Source organism: Electrona antarctica (assembly GCF_951216825.1).
Source record: "Electrona antarctica genome assembly, chromosome: 10".
NCBI classification, from domain to species: Eukaryota; Metazoa; Chordata; class Actinopteri; order Myctophiformes; family Myctophidae; genus Electrona; species Electrona antarctica.
Window position 1 is genome coordinate 23,162,862 of NC_136791.1, and position 26,927 is coordinate 23,189,788.

The 26,927-nt window shown below is 44.9% G+C and overlaps 1 protein-coding gene across 1 annotated transcript in view; it reads right to left on the reverse strand.

The window, feature by feature from the left end:
• zmiz1a (zinc finger, MIZ-type containing 1a) overlaps positions 1-26,927 on the reverse strand; it is a gene marked incomplete at its 5' end in the record, with an annotated part of 97,084 nt that overhangs the window by 7,849 nt on the left and 62,308 nt on the right. The window contains 13 exons of the mRNA XM_079511861.1: positions 791-858; positions 1,395-1,555; positions 3,856-3,961; positions 4,935-5,145; positions 6,450-6,591; positions 7,729-7,891; positions 8,258-8,326; positions 8,818-9,030; positions 9,764-10,066; positions 11,410-11,629; positions 12,134-12,363; positions 13,063-13,186; positions 16,846-16,984. Coding sequence (XP_079367987.1) covers positions 791-858; positions 1,395-1,555; positions 3,856-3,961; positions 4,935-5,145; positions 6,450-6,591; positions 7,729-7,891; positions 8,258-8,326; positions 8,818-9,030; positions 9,764-10,066; positions 11,410-11,629; positions 12,134-12,363; positions 13,063-13,186; positions 16,846-16,984 — 2,149 coding nt within the window. The remainder of the gene's footprint in view (positions 1-790; positions 859-1,394; positions 1,556-3,855; positions 3,962-4,934; positions 5,146-6,449; positions 6,592-7,728; positions 7,892-8,257; positions 8,327-8,817; positions 9,031-9,763; positions 10,067-11,409; positions 11,630-12,133; positions 12,364-13,062; positions 13,187-16,845; positions 16,985-26,927) is intronic.

Sequence of the window (26,927 nt, forward strand, 5' to 3'; positions counted from 1 at the left end):
AAAGTAACAGTTTTGGACACATGAGGTTTGGGTTTCCACCCGACGGAGACGAAACATTGTTTACTCGGGCTGCAATATACAAATGGAGGCGTCGATTAGACGCACTGGCGGCTTTTTGACACGTCCAACTGATTCTCAGAGCTCGGTTACTATTTCTGGGGAATCGACGCGTGGCACAGCTCACAATGAGCCGGAGTGACGCCAAAAGGTGACAACCTTTTGAATTTCTTGACACAGATCAATCAGCAGTGGTGGGAAGTAACTAAGTACTTTTACTTAAGTACAACTTTGAGGTATTTGTACTTTACTTGAGTATTTCCAATTTCCAGTACTTTTACTTCTACTCCACTACATCTCAGAGCCAAAATTTGTACTTTTACTTCACTACAATTATTTGAAAACTTGAGTTACTAGTTACTTTCATTTTGATTAGAAAACATACATTAACCACTTCAACCCTATACATTTTGGCCATTTGAAAATAGCCGATCTACAAGCTCACAACTTTGCGTTGCGACGCATTGTGAGCTTGTAGATCTGCTATTTTCAATAGACTTTGTACACATTTTGAACTTAAGTACATTTTGATGCCGATACTTTTGTACTTTTACTCAAGTACATTTTCAATTCCGTACTTCTACTTGTAACGGAGTACTTCTAAATTGCAGTATTGGTACTTTTACTTAAGTAAAACAATTGAGTAACTTTTCCACCACTGTCAATCAGCGTGTCACAGCCTGTTATTTAGGCTCAACGTGACATCATTGGTAATGTCAGTGCTTTCACTTACTTGCATACAGGACACCTCCACGTCCCCCTCTCACAGTTCAGCTGCAGGTACGACTCTAGATCAAAGCACTGTAAAAAAAAAAAGAAAAAAACAATAACGACAACATTACAGATTATAATCAAATATTACCACCCAAATAAAAAAATAAAAGAAAGATGTGAAACATGTGGTGAATGTAATTTCCCATCTCCTATGTATTTCTATTCCAACATGTACATGTAGATTGAATGTGTTTGAGAAAGCTTCATTGTTTGTTGTCACTGTTGTTATTGTGAATGAATGCATGGGAACCAAATGGAAACAACTTCGGTGCTGTCCTTTTGGACCAATGCTGTGCTTGACTGTACCCTGTACTGTTTGCATCTTATCTAATACAATTATCAATCAATCAATACTCTGTTAATATTTCACGTTATATTGATGAATTGAATACGTACAGGTAGGACCACAACGGAAACAAGTTTTGCGTTATCCTTTTAGCCTTAATGTTTTACTGTACCACGTGCTAGTGTTGACTAATGTTCAATCAATCAATCAATCAATCAATCAATCAATCAATCAATCAATCACTCAATCAATCAATCACCCACCCGCACCCACCCACCTGGACGTGTTTGCAGTCGTGCCCCCGGGCGGGCAGCTGGATGCGTCTGAAGGTGATTGGACATTTTAGCGACACCTTGATGGCCGTCTGCTCCACGCCGTCCTCCCCGTTGAGCGTGGTGTTGCCCGCCGACGCCGCTACGCTGCTGAAGTTCCTCTTGACTGGAGGACAGACGGAGAGAGACTTTAGACCAAAGGTCTTGACTGGAGGACAGACGGAGAGAGACTTTAGATACAGTGGTCTTGACTGGAGGACAGACTGAGAGAGACTTTAGATACAGTGGTCTTGACTGGAGGACAGACTGAGAGAGACTTTAGATACAGTGGTCTTGACTGGAGGACAGACGGAGGGGTCAGTGGGTCAGTGGTCCTTGAGGGGTCCCAGGTGGTCCCCCATGCAGCTAAATCATACATGGGCAACTGGCGGCCCGGGGTGGCCCCACCATCAGTTATTGTGTCCCGCAGGTTAATATCTTGCGGGCCGCAGATATTAATACAGATATTAAAATGTATTTTTTTATGTCCACTGAATTTATATTTAGTTCATAAAGTTAAGATAACTATATAACTAAATGCATTTGAAATAAAATAAAAGTGTTACTTTTCAGGATTCCAATTCAAAAATAGCAAAACATTATCCAGGATTTCAGTTCAAATATAGCAAAAATAGCTGATCTACAAGCTCAAAACGCACCGCAGTGCGACGCGATCAGCTATTTTTGCTACGGCAGTAAGGAGTGAGGAAATATAGTGGCCCTCTCCATCGTCAAAGTAATGAAACCAAATAATGAAACCAAATGGACCCGTACACGGGTCCATTTGGTCTACACAATTGAAGAATGTAGAAGAATTTTATTTTGATCAACGCTTGCCTGTTATCTCTCCTAATGGTACCACACATCAATACAGCATGGAATTGTGGACAAATTCTTATCCAACAACAAAATATTATTTCGTTTTGTGTCTGAGAGGCTATAAATCTCACCAAATGGTGGACCATGTTTCAAATGCCGAATAAATAATGGAGCTTGATACGAAAAGGGTTGAAAACTACTGCTTTAGATAGAAGGTGATCGCTACAGTTACGCCGTTTTCAAACCCCGATATGAGAAGATAGGTTTTTTTGTAAGATTAGATTCAGTGCATCATTCTACTGAGGTCTATACTGTAGTTCAGTCAGATAACTCACAAATAGTGCATGTAGTGTAGTGTAGTGTCCATAGTCTTGGTGATGCAGTCAATAAAGTATTTATACTGTAGGATATAGTACTCTTGGTGATGTAGTGAATAAAGTGAATAGTGTCCATACTCTTGGTGATGTAGTGAATAAAGTGAATAGTGTCCATACTCTTGGTGATGTAGTGAATAAAGTGTGTACTGTATAGTGTCCATACTCTTGGTGATGCAGTGAATAAAGTGTGTACTATTAGTGTCCATACTCTTGGTGATGCAGTGAATAAAGTGTGTACTATTAGTGTTCATACTCTTGGTGATGCAGTGAATAAAGTGTGTACTATTAGTGTTCATACTCTTGGTGATGCAGTGAATAAAGTGTGTACTATTAGTGTCCATACTCTTGGTGATGCAGTGAATAAAGTGTGTACTATTAGTGTCCATACTCTTGGTGATGCAGTGAATAAAGTGTGTACTATTAGTGTCCATACTCTTGGTGATGCAGTGAATAAAGTGTGTACTATTAGTGTTCATACTCTTGGTGATGCAGTGAATAAAGTGTGTACTATTAGTGTTCATACTCTTGGTGATGCAGTGAATAAAGTGTGTACTATTAGTGTCCATACTCTTGGTGATGCAGTGAATAAAGTGTGTACTATTAGTGTTCATACTCTTGGTGATGCAGTGAATAAAGTGTGTACTATTAGTGTCCATACTCTTGGTGATGCAGTGAATAAAGTGTGTACTATTAGTGTCCATACTCTTGGTGATGCAGTGAATAAAGTGTGTACTATTAGTGTCCATACTCTTGGTGATGCAGTGAATAAAGTGTGTACTATTAGTGTCCATACTCTTGGTGATGTAGTGAATAAAGTGAATAGTGTCCATACTCTTGGTGATGCAGTGAATAAAGTGTGTACTATTAGTGTCCATACTCTTGGTGATGCAGTGAATAAAGTGTGTACTATTAGTGTCCATACTCTTGGTGATGCAGTGAATAAAGTGTGTACTATTAGTGTTCATACTCTTGGTGATGCAGTGAATAAAGTGTGTACTATTAGTGTCCATACTCTTGGTGATGTAGTGAATAAAGTGAATAGTGTCCATACTCTTGGTGATGCAGTGAATAAAGTGTGTACTATTAGTGTCCATACTCTTGGTGATGCAGTGAATAAAGTGTGTACTATTAGTGTCCATACTCTTGGTGATGCAGTGAATAAAGTGTGTACTATTAGTGTTCATACTCTTGGTGATGCAGTGAATAAAGTGTGTACTATTAGTGTTCATACTCTTGGTGATGCAGTGCTCTGCAGGCAGCAGTCTCTTCTTCAGCAGTCCCTGGAGGACGGAGCGCACCGACGGCCTGTGGACCAGCTGCAGCACGAACAGGTGGGACTGTGACACCACCCGCACACGCACACACACACACACACACACACACACACACACACACACACACACACACACACACACACACACACACACACACACACACACACACACACACACGATTACTACAAGTGACCATGGTGTTGCTTTCACTTTTGTGCATAAACATTCACAGAAAAAAATAAAAGTTAAGAAATTTGTGTATGGTAGATTTATTGCTCTGTTGTTGTTGTTGTTAACGCTTCTTGGCAACTTAACTTTGATACCGCTGGAAAGCTGGTTTATTTCTCTTTTAAATGGGAACGAGTGTAAGGAAAATATGCTATTGTGAAATGAGCGGCGCGGCCGAGTGTGTGGGTTGCGCGGCCATGCATGGAAAATGTGACCCGTCATCTGCTGATGTCAAACAGCTTGTTCTGCTGTTGCTATTGACTCTCGTTGTCAGGGCCGGGCAGAGAGTGTTAGAGAGGAGCTAACATCGCCTAACAGGGCACCTTTGGTAGCGGATCTACAAGCTCACAACGCAGCTCCATGTGACGCGCTGAGTGCTTGTAGATCAGCTATTTCCGGGGCGTAACCATGCGCTCATAGCTTCTATACTTCTTCTATACTTATACTATAGCTACTGAAGATGCAGCATACGACATGGGTTTCTACACAAATACTTCTAAATCTTAGTCTTTTAGTCTTTTAGACTTAGGGCTCTATTTTCGTCAGTTCTAAACCCCTTATCCCTAAACTTCTTTGCCTTTTATTACTATTTTGAAAAACATTTTCGAATAGTTAAAATAGCCAATCTACAAGCTCTCCACGTGCCAATGTAGATCGTCTAGTAGTTGAACTATTCAAAAAACTAAACTAAACAGTAAATAAGGAACTCCCCGCGGAAACGGACACATTTTGGGTTCCCGTTCCGTCGCCAGTGTTATAGCCCGGGCCGGCGGCCGTTCGTTATAGTCACAACACAACAATGACTCACGCAGCAGCAGGCGGTGACAGTGATCTGGATGGTGTTCCTGCCGGGCTGACAGACTTGCTTCAGGTGCAGGGGCTTGTGGGACGTCTTGTTGTCGCCCCGCTCGATGGTGAGCGGTGTGGCGTTGACGCTGACCTGCACCGAGGCGGGCCAGTTAGTGTTCATCTGCCGGTCCTCGTGGTGGTAGCACTTGAACTGCAGCTCCAGGTCTGACCTGTAGTACCACAACAAGTATGGAAAAGTACACTTACTTTTTTGGTGTTTTAAGCATTATGTTATACTGTAGCCGTTGAAAAATAGCAGATCTACAAGCTCATGGTGCGGCACTCGGTGCCGCGCCATGAGCTTGTAGATCTGCTATTTTTTTTTTAAATCGTGAAAATGTGGCGCAAATCTTTGAATATATATTCTATATAACGTTTCTAACTCAAATCTTTGCTTCTGGGGGGTCACTGGAACTGGAAGTACATATTTTCAGATTGGGGTCCGCAGCCAAATACAGATAATTCTGGGGGTCCTTGACATGAAAAAGGTTGAGCATTTCTGTATTGACGGAAATAGAATGGCGCCTATATGGGGGATATAGTTGGCTCCCTGCGGTCATTTCAAATGAACAGCAGGGGGTGCTGAAAGTGTTAAGTAGTACTGTATCCAAGTAATGTTTTGAGGTATTCTACTGTGTACTTACTGTCTAAATATTGTACTCAATTGCATTTATGTGAAAACTTTACTTACTAGTTACTTTTTATATATTTAGATTTTTATTACAAAACATACATGAACTACTTCAGCCCTATATACATTTCGGCCATTTGAAAATAGCAGTGTATTTTCTACAGTGGAGTATTGGTACTTTCCCCAATACTGCACATTTGCAATCAGTCGTTCAGCCGTAGTCTGAAAACTCACCTCTTCAGTAGCACTTGCACTAGCCTCGACGACCTTACAGGCGTATGCAAATGCTAAACTTATGTCATTTAGATAGCATTTTATCATTGTAGACATATCACTCTCTATAGTGTATACTCATAGTTTTGATTGTACAGATATTCTTTTTTTCCCCCTAAATTTTATCCCACGATTTTGTAACCCATTTTTCACCCCTGTGTCAATTATCTAATGTGATCCTGGGCTCTATACACCCTCCTCCAACCTGGGGAGAGCAACGGACTTGAACTCATGCTTCCTTCATGCATGAGTGTCCAGGTTGCTCCTTTACACCTGACAGGGGGGAGTTTCCCTGGTTGGACGTAATGCGTGGAAGGAACACGTTATTCCAACCAGTTCCTTTCCCCTCCATCAGGCGCCCCGGCTGGCCAGGGTGAGGCAGTTTAGAGACCAGGATTACTGCATGTTTTTTTGTGAGGGTACCTAGCCTAGGGGACACGGGGAGAACATGCAAACTCATGTCATTTAGATTGTATCATGTAGACATAGCACTCTCTATAGTGTATACTCATAGTTTCGATTGTACAGATATTCTACTGTTAAGACGGATGTTAGGCTGCGTTGCGTTACCTCCACATGAGGGTCTGGTGGACGGAGGGTCTCAGGTGGTACACGTGGTTGCTGACGGCCAGGTTGTGCTCCAGGCGGAAGGGCTCCAGGACCACGCCGTCGCGCACCGGGAACGTCAGCCGCAGCTCCTCGTTGGGGTGGCCTGGGACGGGAGAGGGAGGGCGACACCGCTTCCTTTAGGACAACGTTTACAGTGTAACCCTGTTGTGTTAAGACTTCCTATAGGACACCATTTAATGTGTACCTCTGGTGTGTTAAGACTTCCTATAGGACACCATTTAATGTGTACCTCTGGTGTGTAAAGACTTCCTATAGGACACCATTTACTGTGTACCTCTGGTGTGTAAAGACTTCCTATAGGAAACCATTTACTGTGTACCTCTGGTGTGTTAAGACTTCCTATAGGACACCATTTACTGTGTACCTCTGGTGTGTTAAGACTTCCTATAGGACACCATTTACTGTGTACCTCTGGTGTGTTAAGACTTCCTATAGGACACCATTTACTGTGTACCTCTGGTGTGTTAAGACTTCCTATAGGACACCATTTACTGTGTACCTCTGGTGTGTTAAGACTTCCTATAGGACACCATTTACTGTGTACCTCTGGTGTGTATAGACTTCCTATAGGACACCATTTACTGTGTACCTCTGGTGTGTTAAGACTTCCTATAGGACACCATTTACTGTGTACCTCTGGTGTGTATAGACTTCCTATAGGACACCATTTACTGTGTACCTCTGGTGTGTAAAGACTTCCTATAGGACACCATTTACTGTGTACCTCTGGTGTGTAAAGACTTCCTATAGGACACCATTTACTGTGCACCTCTGGTGTGTAAAGACTTCCTATAGGACACCATTTACTGTGTACCTCTGGTGTGTATAGACTTCCTATAGGACACCATTTACTGTGTACCTCTGGTGTGTAAAAGGCAGTGACGACACAACTTCCTATAGGACACCATTTACTGTGTGATAAAATGGAGCCCTTAGTATCAATATTATATCCCTTATAAACCCTTGATGCTGAGTGCCAAGCAGGAAGGCATTGGGTCCCATTTTTACAGTCTTTGGTATGACCCCGGCCTGGGGATCGAACCTCGACCTCCCACTTTCAGGGCGAACACTCTAACCACAAGGCCACTGAGCTGGAGCAGTAAAACTATTCCTTCCACACAACAATGACTTGAGCGTCTGCTAAATGCCTAAACTGTGGAGTGCTGTGATAGCGGCCGCGCTGTGCGACGCTCGAGCGTGAAGCTCTTCTCCTCCTCACCCGACGGCGGAGGAAGCGACGTCATGCTGGGCTTCATGTCGGGGGGGAAGGGGGGCTTGACGTCCTGGCCGGGCGACAGGTACGGAGGAATACTGCTTCCTGGGGTCATGGGGGGCGTGGGGTTACCGGGGACGGGCGAGTGAGGGTAGTTACCAGGCCTCGGAGGCTGGAGAGAGAGAGACATAATATATACAGTAGTTATTTAACACTTTTATTCTTTTTCTTTCTTTTACAAATCTCGTTATTGATCTTTGCACAGGCAATAAAAACATTAAGTGACAATTAAGTGAAAGATATATATTTTTTTCTGCCTTTATTGATAGCATACAGTAGATATACAGGAAATGAGGAGAGAGAGAGAGAGACGGTTAATAAAGTATCACTTACTGCATTTCTAACATAATCTACCGTACAGATTGGGTAAACACACACACACGCGCGCACACACACACACACACACGCACGCACACACACACACACACACGCGCACCCACACACACACACACAATTTGAAGGGCAGGAGACGTACCGCGTTGCCTTGGCTGTATGAGTACGGCCCTCCCCCAGAGAAGTTAGTGCTCTGTCCGTTGAATGGCTCCTGCAATGAAGGACACACCAACGACCAAACAGAGCACGGTCAGTTCTTTGGACATCTCTACGCCACTACAAAATAAAGTCCTATTAACGGAAGACCCCAACTCCAAGCTGGGAGTCAGCCAGTGTTGTTGGCAGCAAATTTCTATTTTAGTTTTAGTCATAGTCTCTTGAATTAGTCTAGTTTTAGTCGATTAAATATCATAAGATTTTAGTCGACTACATCTACAGAAAATGTGTTTTGGCGGGCCTTGATGCCGTCGTAATGACTGATTTTACACATGCTGAAAATAGCCGATCTACAAGCTCACAACGCGTCTTGTCCACTAGTCCCTGCCTAACATCTAACGTCTAGTTTTGATTTGTTGACAAAATCGACAGTATATTTAGTCTTAGTTTTAGTCATCATGGCTTAGATTTTATTTAGTTTTTATCAGTGAAAGAAGGTAGTCGACGAACATATTTCGTCATAGTTTTAGTCGACGAGAACAACACTGGAGTCAGCTTTACCTTGTAGTACTGGCCCATGCTGGGCATGCCGGGCGGGTACTGCCCCTGGCCCTGCTGCCCGCCGCCCCCCGGCATCCTCTGGCCGGGGTAGTTGGGCGAGGGCATCGGTCTGGAGGCGTTGCCCGACGGGTACTGCCCACCCTGCTGGGGAGGGAACTGACCGTTGGGCCCGCCGTACTGCTGACCGCCATACGGTGACTGGAAGGACAAACGGAACAAAACAGGTTTCAATGGAGGTTAGATTATTACACGTCGTCTCTCTGTGTCCAAAAACCTTTCACTGTTCAAATTCTGATATACTGTAGCAAAAAGGGACAGATCTGCAAGCTCAACACGCGTGGCTTTGCACAGCGTTTCGACCTTGCAGATCTGATGCTTTTGTTGTTGAGCATTTTTAATTTTGCTTCCGCAAGTATATTAAATGCTACTCCCTTTGTATACCTCTTTACTGAAGTACAATGTTAAATACAAGCCTTTTACTTGTAACTAGAGAGATTCTACATTGTGGTATTGCTATCATTTAATAAATAAATAGAAATATAAAAAAAAACATATTTAAAGAAAATAGCAGATGTATAAAGCTTGCAGCGTGTCACTTCGTGCCATGCCGTGAGCTTTAACATCTGCTTTTTTTATGGCTCTTTTGCCTTTATTTGATAGGGTACAGTAATGTGACAGGAAGGGGGAGAGAGATGGGGGGGAAGCATGCTGGGACTCGAACCCGCGGCACGCTGTCAGGCTGGGTTACCGGCCTAGGTGCCTGGACCGCTCAGCCGCGGCCCAGGCCCAACATCTGCTATTTTTAAATAGCCAACATATAAAAAAAATGGATACAGGGGTTAAAATGATTGTGATGCAGTATTAGCTAATTGAGCTGGGGGTATACCCCCTAAAGGACCCCCCAGTAAGGAATTCACATGGCGCCACTTGCCTCTCCGGGGTACGGCCTCTTCATGGCCTGCATGGGCATGCCCTGTCTGGGGGGCCCTCCTCCGGGATAGCCCCCCTGCTGCGGCATCCGCTGTCCGCCATGCACTCCGAAAGGCCCCCCCATGCCTGGGACTCGAGCTTGGCCCATGCCCATGGGGGGCCCGCCCATGTTGGGGTTGTTCATGGGCGACACCATGCCAGCTGGGTTCATTCCGCCGGGGGGCCCTCGCGGGCCGGCCTGGCTCATGAACTGGCTGTTGGTCTGGTAGGTCTGTGTGGGCCCCATCTGGAACGACGGACACATCTGTGGGGGGAAAAACCACAAACATTTGATTTATTGGGGGGGTTTATATACAGGTGAGTCCCCTGTAAAGGCCTATTCAGACTCCAGTTTTAGGTGATAAGGTGACCACTTAAACTTAAATAGTTTAAGTAGCTTAGGCAGGCTTAAAGGTGTAGGGCAACGGAAATGGTGGACATTTTATTTTAGTATTTTATTATTTAGTTTTAGCTGGAAACGCTGGCTCTGAAGTTTCTGAACCAATCAGAGCGTTGCATCCCTCCAGGCTATGGGGTCTCAAAGTCTGTGACTTCCTGCACGTGAATTTCGTTTGTAAACAAAGTGACAGGGAGACATTAAAAAAAGCCAGCAGATTATTTCTAACCTGTACACAACCTATATACATATTTTAGCGTGATGATTATGTTTAAAACAAGTAATACACTGTCTGGATGTCATCTTGAATGAGAGTAAAAACTGAGTAGTTCTTTAATCAAAACCAGCTGTGGAGGAGGACAAGAAGCATGGGAAACAAACTGGTGAGCTTCATTTTTATTGGCTTTTATCGATGTGTATCTCTACACGTCATCACGCAGCAGTAAGTAATTGACCTTTGATATAAAAACACACAAAAATGAGAATTTTCCCATTTTTTTGGCATCCATTGTTAGGTATGCCCATATGATGACCACAGATATGGTCTAAAAGTGTGACAAACTTGACTGCAAAAGACTGCAGCTTAAATCAGAATTTGCTACTAAAAGTATGTTTAGCCTAGGTTGCTAAAATACTTTGTCTTACTAGAATTACTAAAGGTTTCTAAATCTTATATTTAGATTTATCCCTCGGTTAGGGATAGCGTTTAGGGTTAGTGTTGTTTTTGGTAGCAAATTTCTATTTGAGTTGTAGTCTCTTGAATAGTTTTCATTTAGTTTTAGTCACATTTTAGTCACCTGGAATGTTTTAGTGTTAGTCTAGTTTTAGTCAACTAAATCTACAGTTGATTCAGTCGACTAAAATGTATTTTGGCGGGCCTTGATGCCGTCGTAATGACTGTTATTACACTTGCTGAAAATAGCTGATCTACAAGCTCACAACGTGTCGCAGCGCGAGAGTGTTTTGAGCTTGTAGATCTGCTATTTTCAGCATGCAACCAAGTGTAGAATGACTTGATCTCCTGTCCACTAGTCCCTTCCTAACATTTTAGTCTAGTTTATATTCGTCAACGAAATTGTCAATATATTTAGTCTTAGTTTTAGTCATCATAGCTTAGTTTTCATTTAGTTTTCGTCAGTGGAAAAAGGTAGTCGACGAACATTTTTCGTCTTAGTTTTAGTCGACAAAAACAACACTGGGTTAGGGCTCACCTGTCCGTACTGGCTCATGTCCTGTTTGTTCTGGTTGTCCTGCTGCATGGCGGCCACCGTGGCCGTGGCCGTTGCCGTGGCTGTAGCGGCCGCGGCCGCCACCGCAGCGGCCGCCGCTTGCGCGGCCGGCTGCACGAAGTCACCCGGACCAGGGCGGGCGTGTGGCGAGGTCATGCCTCCCATGCCTCCCGGAGGGGGGCCGTTGGGACCCCCGGAATAACTGCAAGGAAAAATAATAAAAGACAAATCGTAATGTCGTCGCTGTAGTCGGGGCCAGACAAATTTAAATGAACATATAGGCCTATCCTACTTGATCATAGTACAGTGTCGCACGAAAGCGTCGAAAAATGCGGCGCAAAGTCGCGTTTCAGGGTTTTTTCCTGGGAGTCCGCTAACCGGACCAGATCTGAGATCGCTCAGGGATTGGCGGTCAAGCCAGAGTAATCTAGTAAGAGAGTGGCGACACTAGCGTTGACTCCCATTGTAACAATGGAATGCGGAAGTGCTCATTCTATCTCAATGGATAGTTCCAATGTTTGGAACTATAGCCCATAGCAATTCGCTTTGCGGCGAGATCAAAGTGTGTCGCCACTCTCTTACTAGATTACTCTGGGTCAACCGCCCCGCACCCGGAAACAGACATTTTCTGTTCACAATCGCAATTATCATTATGAGTGTGGCAATGAATGGTCAACTTAAATGTGCAATGGTGCCAGCCCTATACCTGCCGCTGTATCCCCCGGGGCCTCCGGGGTAGCCTCCGGGTCTGCCGTACATGCCCGCCTGCATGTAGGCCTGGTTGGAGCTTCCTCCTTTGGACGGGAACTGCTGCTGCTGCCCGCCGAACGGCGGCGAGTTGAGCCCCGCCCCGCCGCCCGACATGCCCTGACCCATGGGGTGGTTCCCGCCCGGGTTCATGTGGTTGTTGCTGTTCACCATGGAGTGGCTCTGCACCTGCAACGCAACGGCGTTAATGGAGTTGGATCGTACCGCAATCATTTCACAAATACAGGGTCAAAGTCCATAGGCATATAGCCTAAAATATATATGTATGTGTGTGTGTGTATATATATATATACATATACATATATATATACATATACACACAGTATATATAGTATCTGTTGGGTGGAAATCTCACAAGTTCAATTCAAATTAAAAAATCACACCTCTGTGAAGTGAGGGGCGCTAATATATTAAAGTCTATGTTGATTATGTGTTGTATTGTAATGGTAATGTAAAACAAACGGTGCCAACACAAACCTTAAATGCCATTAACAATAAAGAGACAATATGACGTAATGAGTTACAAAATTACGTAAGTTTTCCCTTCATTGTCAATGGCATTTATTAAACAAACATTGAACTAAAGACAAACATTAAACTTGTATATAGCAAAAGTAGCAGATCGACAACAAGCCTCAAAACGCGTAGCTTGGTGCCGTGTTTGGAGCGTGTAGATCTGCAACTTGTGATGCTTTCATGTGAACAAGTATAGGGCGTAAATGTACGAGAAAAAAAGCACACACAAAAAGTTAAAATATGGAGATACAGTGACGATGTTCTACTTGAACCACTTTCAACCTGGCTGTCGTCTGATTCTAAACAGTGATGTGTGTGTATAGTGTATTCGAGGCATGACGTGTAACCTACGTGACTTTGGGACGTGTTGGTCACACCCCACACCGTCGTGACCACGGAGAGTGCGGGGGGTCCGGGGGGTGCCTGGTTGCTGCTCTGCTGCCACGGGACAGAGTCGTAGGGGAAGGAGCCATCACTGCCAAACACACAGTCAAACACATAGATATAAGAACATAGATGCCTCCTTGGCCGCTGCAGTTCATTGGAGAGACCTGTATCGCACTGTTAAGGAGAATTCCATGCTAGAAGGCTTTCTTACCTATATTTGTAGTTCCCCACCAAAGAGGTACAGGTGTTATTTTGTGCAAAAGTGCATTATTGGCAATTTCCCCTAATATAAGCCCTCAATGAATTGAATTGAATTGCATTGAATTGACTGGGGAATTGGGATGTTGTGCTAATTGGCTTGTTTCCATCGCTCAAAAATCAACTCAACTCTTCATAATGTAAATAGTATCCTAAGCGGCACACTTTACTACTTATTTTGATGGAAATAAGCGAATTAGCACAAAAACCCAACCCCCATTGAGGGCTTATATTAGGGGAAATCGCCAATAATGCACTTTTGCACAAAATAACACCTGGACCTCTTTGGTGGGGACGTAACAACTACAAATAAAGGTAAGAAAGCCTTCATGGAATTCTCCTTTTAGGCGGAAGTAAGGCACACTGCGTCGCTGTCACTCAAGTCACTACTGGCCAATCAGAGCACATCTTTATCAATTCAATCCAAAGGAGCTTTTTTGGCATGAGAAAACATGCCTGACTGGCCTATACCGAACGTCCCCTTCTTCTGTGAGCCCCAGAGCCCAAAGAGGCATCTATACCTTCTTCTGTGAGCCCCAGAGCCCAAAGAGGCATCTATACCTTCTTCTGTGAGCCCCAGAGCCGAAGGAGGCATCTATACCTTCTTCTGTGAGCCCCAGAGCCGAAGGAGGCATCTATACCTTCTTCTGTGAGCCCCAGAGCCCAAGGAGGCATCTATACCTTCTTCTGTGAGCCCCAGAGCCCAAGGAGGCATCTATACCTTCTTCTGTGAGCCCCAGAGCCGAAGGAGGCATCTATACCTTCTTCTGTGAGCCCCAGAGCCGAAGGAGGCATCTATACCTTCTTCTGTGAGCCCCAGAGCCCAAGGAGGCATCTATACCTTCTTCTGTGAGACCCAGAGCCCAAGGAGGCATCTATACCTTCTTCTGTGAGCCCCAGAGCCCAAGGAGGCATCTATACCTTCTTCTGTGAGCCCCAGAGCCCAAGGAGGCATATATACCTTCTTCTGTGAGCCCCAGAGCCCAAGGAGGCATCTATACCTTCTTCTGTGAGCCCCAGAGCCCAAGGAGGCATCTATACCTTCTTCTGTGAGCCCCAGAGCCCAAGGAGGCATCTATACCTTCTTCTGTGAGCCCCAGAGCCGAAGGAGGCATCTATACCTTCTTCTGTGAGCTCCAGAGCCGAAGGAGGCATCTATACCTTCTTCTGTGAGCTCCAGAGCCGAAGGAGGCATCTATACCTTCTTCTGTGAGCCCCAGAGCCGAAGGAGGCATCTATACCTTCTTCTGTGAGCCCCAGAGCCGAAGGAGGCATCTATACCTTCTTCTGTGAGCCCCAGAGCCGAAGGAGGCATCTATACCTTTCTCTATGTCTACGGTCAAACACACAACATTGGCATCACTGGGAAGCAAAACACCAAAGCAAACAACACTGTCATAGGGCAGCGATTCTCAAGCCGCGGCTTGGGGCCATAGACTGTTTTAACACACTCAGAGGAGCAGTGTACAGATACCTGCCAAACTACTTCTCTAGGGCAGTGGTTCCCAAACTAGGGGTTGGGACTCCCAGGGGGGTCTCCAAATAAAAAGAAGAAGATTAGCTTAATGTGCAACATTGTTGTCAATGGACCCTTTTTCATACTTCCATAGATCAGCCCCCTAAGGCACATAAATGACATAGTTTAATGTTGAAAATGGGTGGTAGTCCCCTTTAAGGGGGGTAGTTTGGGGAATATGTCCCACAGCCCCGCCAAAGGGTTATGCAATTCCAAATGTCTTGGATCTCAATTTCAAATCATTCCCTCCAGGATAACAGGTCTGGGACGGGGGGGGGGGGGGGGGGGGGGCCTTGCATGCCCTCGTGGGAAAAAAAACAAGGAAAAAGAAAGTGATGAAACTTGGGAGTCACTAGATAGATGGATAGATAAATAAAATAAATATACTGTGTATATATATATATAGATAGCTGGGGGGCACTTGGAATGTTTGCCATTCAGATTGAGATCCAAACCTTTCAAGCCAAAACACGAGAAACTGTGAATCATAACAAACACACCAGGCCCTCGTGCTTGCGTGCGTGCGTGCACTTTCTTTTACTCCACTACAATTATTGAAAAATGAACACTTTTACTTTGGTACTATTTGATATTCTGATACTGTTATATGTTAAATGTTTAATAGGTTTTTTTTACATGCAACAGATAATTTTTATGCTGTGGCACATCTACTTTTACTCGAGTAAAAAAACCCGAAACAGGCTACTTCTTCCACTGTTGCTTTTGGACGGCGGTGTGTTTTTAGTTTCTCCAGAGGTGAGCCGTTTGGAATGGACGTCGTGTTCAATGTTTCCTCAAATGCTCAACATATCCCAGCATCCTCCGCGGAGGGGTGAGCGCACTCTTGGCAAGCCAAGCCCAGGCGAGAGGGAGTGAGCACAGAATGTTCTACAAACTATCTATGACTTCACTGCTCTCTTTCCTATGTGTGTGTGTGTGTGTGTGTGTGTGTGTGTGTGTGTGTGTGTGTACTTGAATTACAAAATGTCCCAACAAAGTAGATATAGTAGAATTTGACAGTTAAGACATTGTGAGGACAATTTTCCAGGACATCACAAGATACATGGTTGTTTTGTGGTTTCAAATAAAGAGTCTGGCTTAAGGCCCATGCATACTCCAGTAGTCCAGTTTTAGGGGATAACCTGCTCACGGCGATGTTTGAAAAAACCACAACATGCCTTCACTTGTTTAAGGCCTATTCATACTCCAGTTTTCGGTGATGAGGTGACCACCGTGGTCACCATAGGTTATAGGTTATCACCTAAAACTGGAGTTCGCGTGGGTCTTTTACAATTAGAAAAGGTTTCAGGTTGGAGTTAACGGGTCCATTTGGTTCCATTTGTACACTCTCAGAGTTAAATTAACATTGGTTTTACAATATAAATTGGGGGTCCCAGAGATAGAAATGCCATTAAATTGGGGGTCCGTATAGACTAATGCATGTCAAACTGGGGGTCCTTGAAATTAAACGGGTTGAGAATCACTGCTATAGAGCTGTAAAAATCTTCTCTTATGGGGGTCCCTGGCAAGTCATTTCAAATGGGGGTCCACAGGCTAATTAGTGTCATTTTGGGGGTCTTTGACATGAAAAAGTTTGGGAACCACTGCATTAGGCAACAGACCCCCATAACTCAGATTAGCCTTTAAGTTACAGACATTTGGAACCCCCCCCCCCCCATGAACCCCTGCATGTGGGTTATAGGGGGTTAGGTACTGACTGAGTGAGGCCAGGCTTCAGGCTGTTCATGGTCGGGTGTTAGGGGGGGTTTAGGTACTGACTTGTGTGTGAGGCCAGCAGGCTTCAGGCTGTTCATGGTGGGGTGTTAGGGGGGTTTAGGTACTGACTTGTGTGTGAGGCCAGGCTTCAGGCTGTTCATGGTGGGGTGTTAGGGGGGGTTTAGGTACTGACTTGTGTGTGAGGCCAGGCTTCAGGCTGTTCATGGTGAGGTGTTAGGGGGGGTTTAGGTACTGACTTGTGTGTGAGGCCAGGCTTCAGGCTGTTCATGGTGGGCTGCATGGGGGGCACTTTGACCTGCGGTTCGTTCTGCCGGTTCTTCTGATGACGCAGGAGGAGGAGACGACCCAACTCCTCGCACCACGAGGACAGCAAGGCTGCAGAGAGAGAGACACGCACACACACATGTTCACGTTAGTGTCCTTGCTCTGTCTCTCTCTCACACACACACACACACTCACATGGACATAATTTTTCTGCCGACCTGTGCATGCACTGCACATGTATGCACTATGCACATGGTGGGGACACAGACACATGCACGCACGCACGCGCACGCGCACACGCACACGCACACACACACACACACACACACCAATACAGATCCGTTTTTCACCGTGCATTCGTTTCAGTGCAAAGATACAGTCCAGGTATGCAAGGACAAAGAAACCCTCTCAAAAATGCTGCGATCCGTTTGAGACTCCATTCGCCTTTTAACCAAAAACTCTGAAGATCATTTACAGCTTCACATAAAACATGACCCTGCCGTGTGCCTCATACTTCAGCGTTTTACCTTGTTGTAAAAACGTTGCCATCTTTGATTATGTCGGGGTTAAGCTGACTCAACAAGCCATATATATCGACTTTGATGAAGTGCAGTGTGTGTGTGTGTGTGTGTGTGTGTGTGTGTGTGTGTGTGTGTGTGTGTGTGTGTGTGTGACTGTGTGCGCATGCATGTGTGTGTGTGTATGTGTGTGTGTGTGTGTGTGTGTGTGCGCGCGTAACTGTGTGTGTATGACTGTATGTGTGTGTGTGTGTGTGTGTGTCCAGCCAGTCATTTCACACCATTCCCTTTGGCCTCCGGGGGGCAGCCTAACACAATAAAATGCTCACTGACGGTGAAGGCTGTGAATGGATTTCACTGACACAGTACTGAAACACACACACACACACACACACACACACACACACACACACACACACACACACACACACACACACACACACACACACACACACACACACGTTCATCTATCTGCAGAGCGTGGTCTCAATCAGCCCTACTAAAGGACCCCCCCCCCCCCCCCCCCCGCCTGTGTTTCTAGGAGGAGCAGAAACTGATCAGACAGACAGACAGACAGACAGACAGACAGACAGACAGACAGACAGACAGACAGACAGACAGACATTCAGATGGGGGTCCGCAGCCAAATACAGTTAATTCTGGGGGTCCTTGACATGAAAAAGGTTGAGCACCACTGACACAGAAACATGAGGTTTTTCAGAAAGAATTGTGATTTAGAAGCAATTTTTTTGGCTAATCTAAATTAACACTGTACTCGAGTAAATGTACTCAAGTTACTTTCCAACACTCCTCTTACGCCCGTCCTCCAGCTCTGCTCTCTCTCGTATCGATCAGAGGAGGGCTGTAATGACCAATCAGACTGCTTGATGGGAGGAGGGCTGTAATGACCAATCAGACTGCTCGATGGGAGGAGGGCTGTAATGACCAATCAGATTGCTCGATGGAAGGAGGAGGGCTGTTATGACCAATCAGACTGCTCGATGGAAGGAGGGCTGTAATGACCAATCAGACTGCTCGATGGGAGAAGGAGGACTGTAATGAACAATCAGACTGCTCGTGGGAGGAGGAGGGCTGAAATGACCAATCACACAGAGGGTATAACCAATCAGACAGTCGCGTCAAGAGGCGTCAATAAAACGCGTATATCTATTCTACGTCCGAGCATAGACATGGTAACGCCCCGCCTGCCTCTGATTGGCCTACCGACACTGCCCGTCTTGCCTGTCCTCCGAGATGCAAGGGTACTCCGTGGTGGGAAATAATACAAGTACAAGAGAATGGCAACACGCAACAGTAACTTGTAACTTTAATTTTTGTAGAAGAGGCAAACTAATATTGTTTGTGCCGTTTGCTTAGATTGAATAATTAATTGAACATTGATTTGGCTGTGTTCTAAATTAAAGTGTTAGTGTTGATTATCGTGTATTAATCTAATTATAGTAAACTAATACTATTATACTAAAAAAGATAAAGATCAAGGTATTAATCTAATTATAGTAAACTAATACTATACTAAAAAAGTTCAAGGGAAAAGAGAGAGACCTTTTTACAGTACAATAATGTTTCAAGTTTACACATGTATACAAATAAACAGGCCAACGGCATAAAGAATATTAGTTTGCCTCTTCTACAAAAATAAAAGTTACTGTCGCGCGTGCCAAGCTGTCATTCTCTTGTAGTATCGTACTTGTATTATTTATTTATTTCCCACCACGGAGTAACCTCTAGCTGCCAGCATGTACGTATCTTCCACCTCGGAGGAAGCTCTGGTAAGGCCGTGTCGGTAGGCCAATCAGAGGCAGGCGGGCCGTTACCATGTCTATGATCGGACGTAGAAAAGATATACGCCAATAAAACACCTAGTCCAGGCGTCTCTTCCTGGTTCTTAAACAGCTGGTTGATGGAAATGACGCTAGTGCGCAACTTCAACTTGTAGCGTGGGCAAAGTGTTTTTTTGCCCACGCTACAAGTTGAAGCATGCTCAGAGCATCTACTCTACTCTACTGTAAGTACAATTTAGAAGTATTTGTACTTTACTACTCGAGTATTTCCAATTTCCAATACTTTGTACTTCTACTCCACTACATCTTGGATGATCCAAATATTGTACTTTTACATTAATTTTAAAACTTGAGTTACTATAGTTACTTTGTAGATTTGGATTATTATTACTACAGAACATACATTAACCACGTCAACCCTACATAATAGATGATCTACAACAACATGCATGGGCAACTGGCGGCCCGGGGCCCACATGCGGCCCCCACCGTCACGTTATATGGCCCTCAAGTTAATATCTGAATATTGATATATAATTGATTTCAGCAGTTCCAAACATGACCCGCTTTAATTACTTCAGTCTGTATTAGTACTGTAGCTGCATGACTAGTATTCAAAAATATATTGCCCTTTATATTTTTATGTCCAATGTATTTGCATTTAAGTTCATAAAGTTAACATAAGTATAACTAAATGCATTTGAAATAAAATAAAAATGTAACTTTTCAGGATTCCAATTCAAAAATAGCAAAACAATAATTCAGGATTTCAATTCAAATATAGCAAAGATCTCAGCTCACAATGCGTCGATGCAACGAACAGCTCTCTCAGAGTCATTTCCAACGATCCGGTGTGCGATCATAGTGACCATGGATATTCTGTGACTACTTAAAGTTGAGGTAAATAAATCACACCCGTGTGAAGTGAGGGGTGCTCTAATCATCGTACATCATCATCAAGAATGGTGGTCCCTTATTGGCCAAGGGCTCCCAGACGATTTGCTCAGCCACATATGACATAAATTCTCCATCCATTGTCATTGGCATTGTGTTCAGACAGAATCCACACTATAGCTGTTTATAGGAGGGGTTAGAACCCCTCAATAATAATAGATATGACTGATGTCTGGATAAGGATTTGGGCTGACTCCTGGGTGAGGAAGGGTCTGATTGGCTGACTCCTGGCCCAGGAAGGGTCTGATTCGTCGAGTGTATAGGCCTACAGGATCGACTGACCTGGCTGTGATGTGTGCTCTGAACGAGAGCCGACCGTCCAGGATCAACGGGCATCGTCCTCCCTGATTGGTCAACTCAAAGCATCGGCTTCACGGATTGGACAGACCCTGCGTGGTGTTTGTGCCTCTGAGCGAATATAAGTGAAAAACGCAGAGTATTATTCCACACGTTTACACGGAGGGATTTGACCAATACGTCCTCATTGACCACTAGGATACCATTGACTACTAGGACACCACGGACCAATAGGTTTTATCCACTGTGGTACTGTCGTGAGTAATGTTACGCTGGGCCGTGCGTCTGAGAGCACCAGGAACAGCCAATCAGAGTGCTGTGACAGTGAGACACTATGTGTACTCCTTCGGAGGTGACAAGGATCACATTGATGTTCTCGTCTTCAACACAGTGTCTTTGACCTGGAGGACGTTCGCCCCAGTGACCTCCGGAAGAGGAGAAGAACGCTACCTTGAGGTTCCCTCCGGGCGTGACGGCCACACAGCTGTTCTTGTTGAATATGCCTACCTCTGGGGAGGGAGGCCTATTGCAGGTCATAATTACTGCAACGTGCTTTATGCCTTTGATGTCGACGCCCACATGTGGTTCAAACCACAGGTTTCTGGGACTATTCCAGAGGGGAGGTGGTACCACTCAGCCTGTGTCTTGGGGAAGGTCATGTTTATCCACGGAGGATGGAACCAGACTAGACCCACTAATGACATCTACAAGTTGGACACCACCACAATGGTCTGGTCTTTCATCAACACCAGAGGAACTCCACCTCCTGCTTCATCACGTCACTCTGCCACCATCATCGGGACAAAGATGTTTGTATTTGGGGGCAAGAGGGGGTGGGAGGATCAGTACTACTACAACACCACCAGAGTGTTTGACACAGAGACCAACCACTGGCTGACCACACCTTCTGCACAGTTTCTTCCAGAAAGACGCTTTTGTCAGTCAGCCTTCACCTACAATGGAGAGCTGTACATATATGGTGGCTGTAATAACTCACAGGCTTTAAAGGATATGTGGAAATTCAGTCCAGAAACCTTCTCCTGGAAGGAGGTTGAGCCCAAGGGGAAAGGCCCGTGTCCAGGGATATATATTAAGTGCTGTTGCATGGTGGGAGATCGTATCTTCCTCTTTAGAGGATTCAGTGATGACCTGTATGTCTTAGACTTCAGTCCTAGCCTTAAGATTTTATGTAAGCTAGCAGTTATACATTACGGTCTGAATCAGTCTGAACTCGCACACAACATCAGGTGGGAACTGGTAGTCATGAGTCGACAGCAAAAGGCAGCCAATAGGAACTGGCAGCCATGACTATCAAAAATGAACAAAAACATCAAACAGCGTGACCGAAAACTAAAATAATCACACCCGTGTGAAATGAGGGAAACTCTTGTCATCATACATCATCATGCATCCTCCCATACTGGCCAATCAGAATGCCTGTTGCCTGTGATTTGTTAGCTGATTTTCTCGTTTACATATTACGTACATTTTCCCTTCAATGTCAATGGCGTTTAATTTACGTCATAAAAAGCGGACATCTGACGTCATTGCTCCGTTCACCATCAATGGCAAATCTTGAGACGTGTGGGGACAAAATTTAGCGGACATTTGACCGGAATTCTCTTACCGTGGTCAATGGCAAATCTTCAGACGTGAGAAGCAGGGACAAAAGCTGATTATAGAAGGGGCTAGCGCCCCTCAAAAAATAAGGTAAAAACGAAAAATAGTTGACAGTGAGGGCTGTTTTGGCTAAATAAATCTGGCAGTAAGTGACATTTTGCACTTTGTTCCCCTTCTTCTTTTTGGAAAATAGTGGCCGTGCAAACAGTGGCTCAGGGGTAGAGTGGCCAGTTGAGTGGCCGGATGGGAACATGAGGTTCCCAGTTTGATCCCGGGCTCCCCCAGAGTCAGTGTTGAGGTGTCCTTGAGCAAGACTCTGAACCCCTAATTGCTCCCAATGTGCTCCCGATATACAAGGTGTGTGAATGGGTGAATGTAATGCACAATCTCTGTAAAGCGCCTTGGAATAAAGGCACTATATGAATGCACCATTTACAAGCTCACTTACTCCTCACATTGTGAGCTTGTAGATCGGCTATTATCAAATAGCCGATAGATTTGAAGTGCTCATGTGGCCTATGCTATATATGGTCGCTTCTTTTGGGCTTGTTTTCTTTTGGGTTGCTTACACTGGAGAGGAGAGGAGAGGAGACCTTTTTGTTATTTCTCTAGAGAGGGTGGAGAGAGAGCCAGGCCTCCTGGTTAAAGAGAAATTATTCCACCCTGCCATTACAGAGAGCTTATCTCCCCACTAAATCACCACCTCTGCATCGTGGACCGGTCTGCGCGGCCGACAACCCACCATTTAGAGCTAAAAGACCAGCTCCACGGCCGAGCCCAGCATGCAGACGGCCAAACAGAGACAACACAGGCCAGGGGGGAATACTTTTCTGCTGGGTTGAAGTGGAGTCAGAGTGACTTCATGCATTCTGCCAGGCCATGACCCCGGGCTGCGCTGCGTCTACAACTATTCAGAATAGAGAGGAGCTATATTCTCCCTGGTACTGTTACCTACCTTGCACAGTGTATACGTACATTGCAAACCTTTTCACGTCAACGACTCCTTGACACAAACTACTTTCACATAATTTAAACGGACCCCACTTTGGGCTTCCATTCAATTTACGTCATAAATCCTCTAAACAAGCATTGAAAAGTCCATAGGCTTGGCTGCCATATGACGTAATCTTCAAAAGCCATGCATTGGAGGGGCTCAACAAGAGGATTTGCTAAGGCCAGCAGCGCCAATCTAGCCAACACTAGAACCAGATTAGGTACTATTAAAGGACCACTTCACCACTTTTCAACCTAGCTTCATATAATAGGTCCTCACTTATAATCATGAAAAAATGGCGCAAATATTTTTCTACTCGGTCTGTGTCTCATAGGAGGGCTGTGGGCAGTTCAGAAACCGTCTTCCAGTGACATCATCGATGGGGAATACAAGCTAATAGAAACTGCAGTCTTTCTAGTCCTGAAAAGTTGCAATGCGAAAATGGAAGCCATCGTTCTCACGATAATGAAAATCTAAACATTTTTGTAAAAAAATCTTGTTTAAAAAAATATCTGCCTAATGATGATGTCACTGGAAGACGGTTTCTAAACTGCCCACAGCCCTCCTATGAGACACAGACTGAGTAGAAAGAAATCGTGCCATTTTATCATGATTATTAGTGAGGACCTATTATCTGAAGACAGGTTGAAAAGTGGTGAAGTGGTCCTTTAAAAAAATCACACCCGTGTCAAATGAGGGTGGTCCCTTATTGGCCAAGCGCTCCCACCAACATGTTGATTGGTTAGCCGATTTGCTCGTTTACATATGACGTTTTCCCTTCAATGTCAATGGCGTTTAATGTTTTGATGTTTAATTTACGTAATATTTAGCGGAATTCTGACGCAATTTCTCCGTTCATTGTCAATGGCAAATATTGAGACGTGTGGGGACAAAAGCTGTTTATAGAAGGGGCTAGCGCCCCTCAAAAATCACACCTGTGTGAAGTGAGGGGCGCTCTTATCATCGTGCATCATCATGCATCATCTCATACTGGCCAATCAGAATGCCTGTTGCCACAAATGTACGTCATATTTGGCGGACATTTGACCTAATTTCTCCATTCATTGTCACTGGCAAATGTTGAGACGTGTCGGGACAAAAGCTCAAAAAAAGAAAAAAGATCTCTGCCACTTTCTTCGCTGTCTCTCCTTCACTCTCTCTCTCCCCCTTTCATCCGTGCCTATTAAACCTAATAAGGCCCTATAATTAAATCATAGTCTCTCTATCAGCTACCTGGTAAAGACAAGGCAAGGTCACCTACTTTAAAGGCTCTTTGGTATAGGGCCCCATTCATTCAGCCTCTAATGACTGCACATCACTGGCCCTGTGCAGGCCTTGGAGGAGAAAAAAGGCATTGACTTCCCACAATACCCTGCATTACACATTCCATTAAAAGCCTTTTGGCCTTTGCAGAATGTACTGTAAAGTGGATTTTGAGACACGAGGAAAACTCCTAATTACCATTTTATTAACAACACGAACCCCGGTGTGCCTATTCTCGGGTTGACATTCTGCCAACATGGCAGTGAGTATAGTATAAGTAGCCTTGGGGACCAATGGCTTCCCATATAGAGCAGTGGTTACCGAAGTGGGGTCTGGGGACCCCCAGGGGTCCTTGAGGGAGTTCCAGGGGGTCCCCAGCTGCATGATAGTTTGGAACCAAATGGACCCTTATGGGTCTGTAACCCAGAGAGTATGTGTACACGCTCAGAGTTAAATGAACATTGATTTTACAATGTAAATTGGTGTCTCGGAGATAGAAATGCCATAAACAGGGGGGTCCGTAGCCAAATTCATCCCCCCTAGACACCACACTACGCCATGACATACAAGTACACTCCCCCTAGACACCACACTATGCCATGACATACAAGTACACTCCCCCTAGACACCACACTACGCCATGACATACAAGTACACCCCCCCTAGACACCACACTATGCCATGACATACAAGTACACACCCCCTAGACACCACACTACGCCATGACATACAAGTACACCCCCCCTAGACACCACACTACACCATGACATACAAGTACACCCCCCCTAGACACCACACTACGCCATGACATACAAGTACACCCCCCCTAGACACCACACTACGCCATGACATACAAGTACACCCCCCCTAGACACCACACTACACCATGACATACAAGTACACCCCCCTAGACACCACACTACACCATGACATACAAGTACACCCCCCTAGACACCACACTACGCCATGACATACAAGTACACCCTCCCTAGACACCACACTACGCCATGACATACAAGTACACCCCCCCTAGACACCACACTACGCCATGACATACAAGTACACCCCCCCTAGACACCACACTACGCCATGACATACAAGTACACCCCCCCTAGACACCACACTACGCCATGACATACAAGTACACCCCCCCTAGACACGGCACTACGGCCCTTTTCCAAAAGCCCAGAAGCGGCTCAACCCCTGTGGACAAGGAGCCTACCATAGTATGTCACAGACTGCAGGGACCTACTATACCCCAGTCCAACAAGCCTTGATGCAGATGAGTGTCTAAGCGGCATTAGGTCCCATATGTTTCGGGGTTGGGTGTACACCACCCCCCCCCCCCCCACCCAACACACACACACACACACACACACACACACACACACACACACACACACACACACACACACACACACACACACACACACACACACACACACACACACACACACACACACACACACACACACAGCCTGCTCTCACCTCAATCAGTGCCTATAGGGAACCAGGTAAGCCAGGCTGCAAGCCCCATTAACTAATGACAGAGAGTGTGTGTGTGTGTGTGTGTGAATGCGTGTACAGTACTACAAACTCTCTCTTTCTTTCGCAAGAAAACCCTGATGCTAATTACCATGAGCTCAGTGTGTTTTCTTATTGCGTGCGTGCGTGCGTGCGTGCTTGCGTGCGTGCGTGCGTGCGTGCGTGCGTGGTAAAAGCGATATCCTACTGAGCATGTCATTGGACGGTTAAACCATCTGCCAGTGGTGATAAAATCATTCCAGGATGAGAATTAACAACGCACACCCACTACGTTAGTTTAAAGTACTGAAAAGTTTCAGCCCGTTCCAAACTGTGACTTGTGAAACGCTGTGAAAGCACCATACCCATAGCGCTGTGTTTCCTAAATAGTTAGCACAATATGATCATTCTAAACACATATTCTACACATACGGTTCATTTCATTTCATTCGACACTTTCAAGATTTAAAAAAAAAATTCAATGTTCGAATAGCCAACGCTAAAAATCTAAAATAACACAGATGCCATTCCCGGTTTTAATGGGTTAAAAAAAAACTTAATGAAATAATGAAATAATAATGAATCATATTTTTTTCGAGCATGGCATTTATAGGCAAAAGAAAAATATTGGCTATTTTCACAATTTTTGCACCATTGTGCTATTAAGTATAAAGTGCGGCACAGGTCTCCACCAGGGCAGGTCATGTTGTGGCCTCCTGGTGGCGCTATAATAGGCCAATATGAAAAGGGTGCCAAAATCCACCTGTTGGTGACGCTATAACAGGCCAATGTGAAAAGGGTGGGATATATTCCTCAGCCTAGTAGGAAAGTCTGTGAAAGATTTCACGTAAATTGCACTCTCGAACACATGACTATAGAGATAGTGTGTAGCGATTTGTGGGATTTTTGGACAGAATCTGGAGGAGTAATATCAAGAAATGTGTTTTTCAAAAGTCGGCCTCCTGCGGTGGCGTTCTGGAAAATTTGGCGCAGAGGTTCATCGTTGGCATCCAGGGAGTGTGTGTGCAAAGTTTGGCATCGACCGGGTTAACGGTGCCGGAGATTAGCTGTACACAGACGGA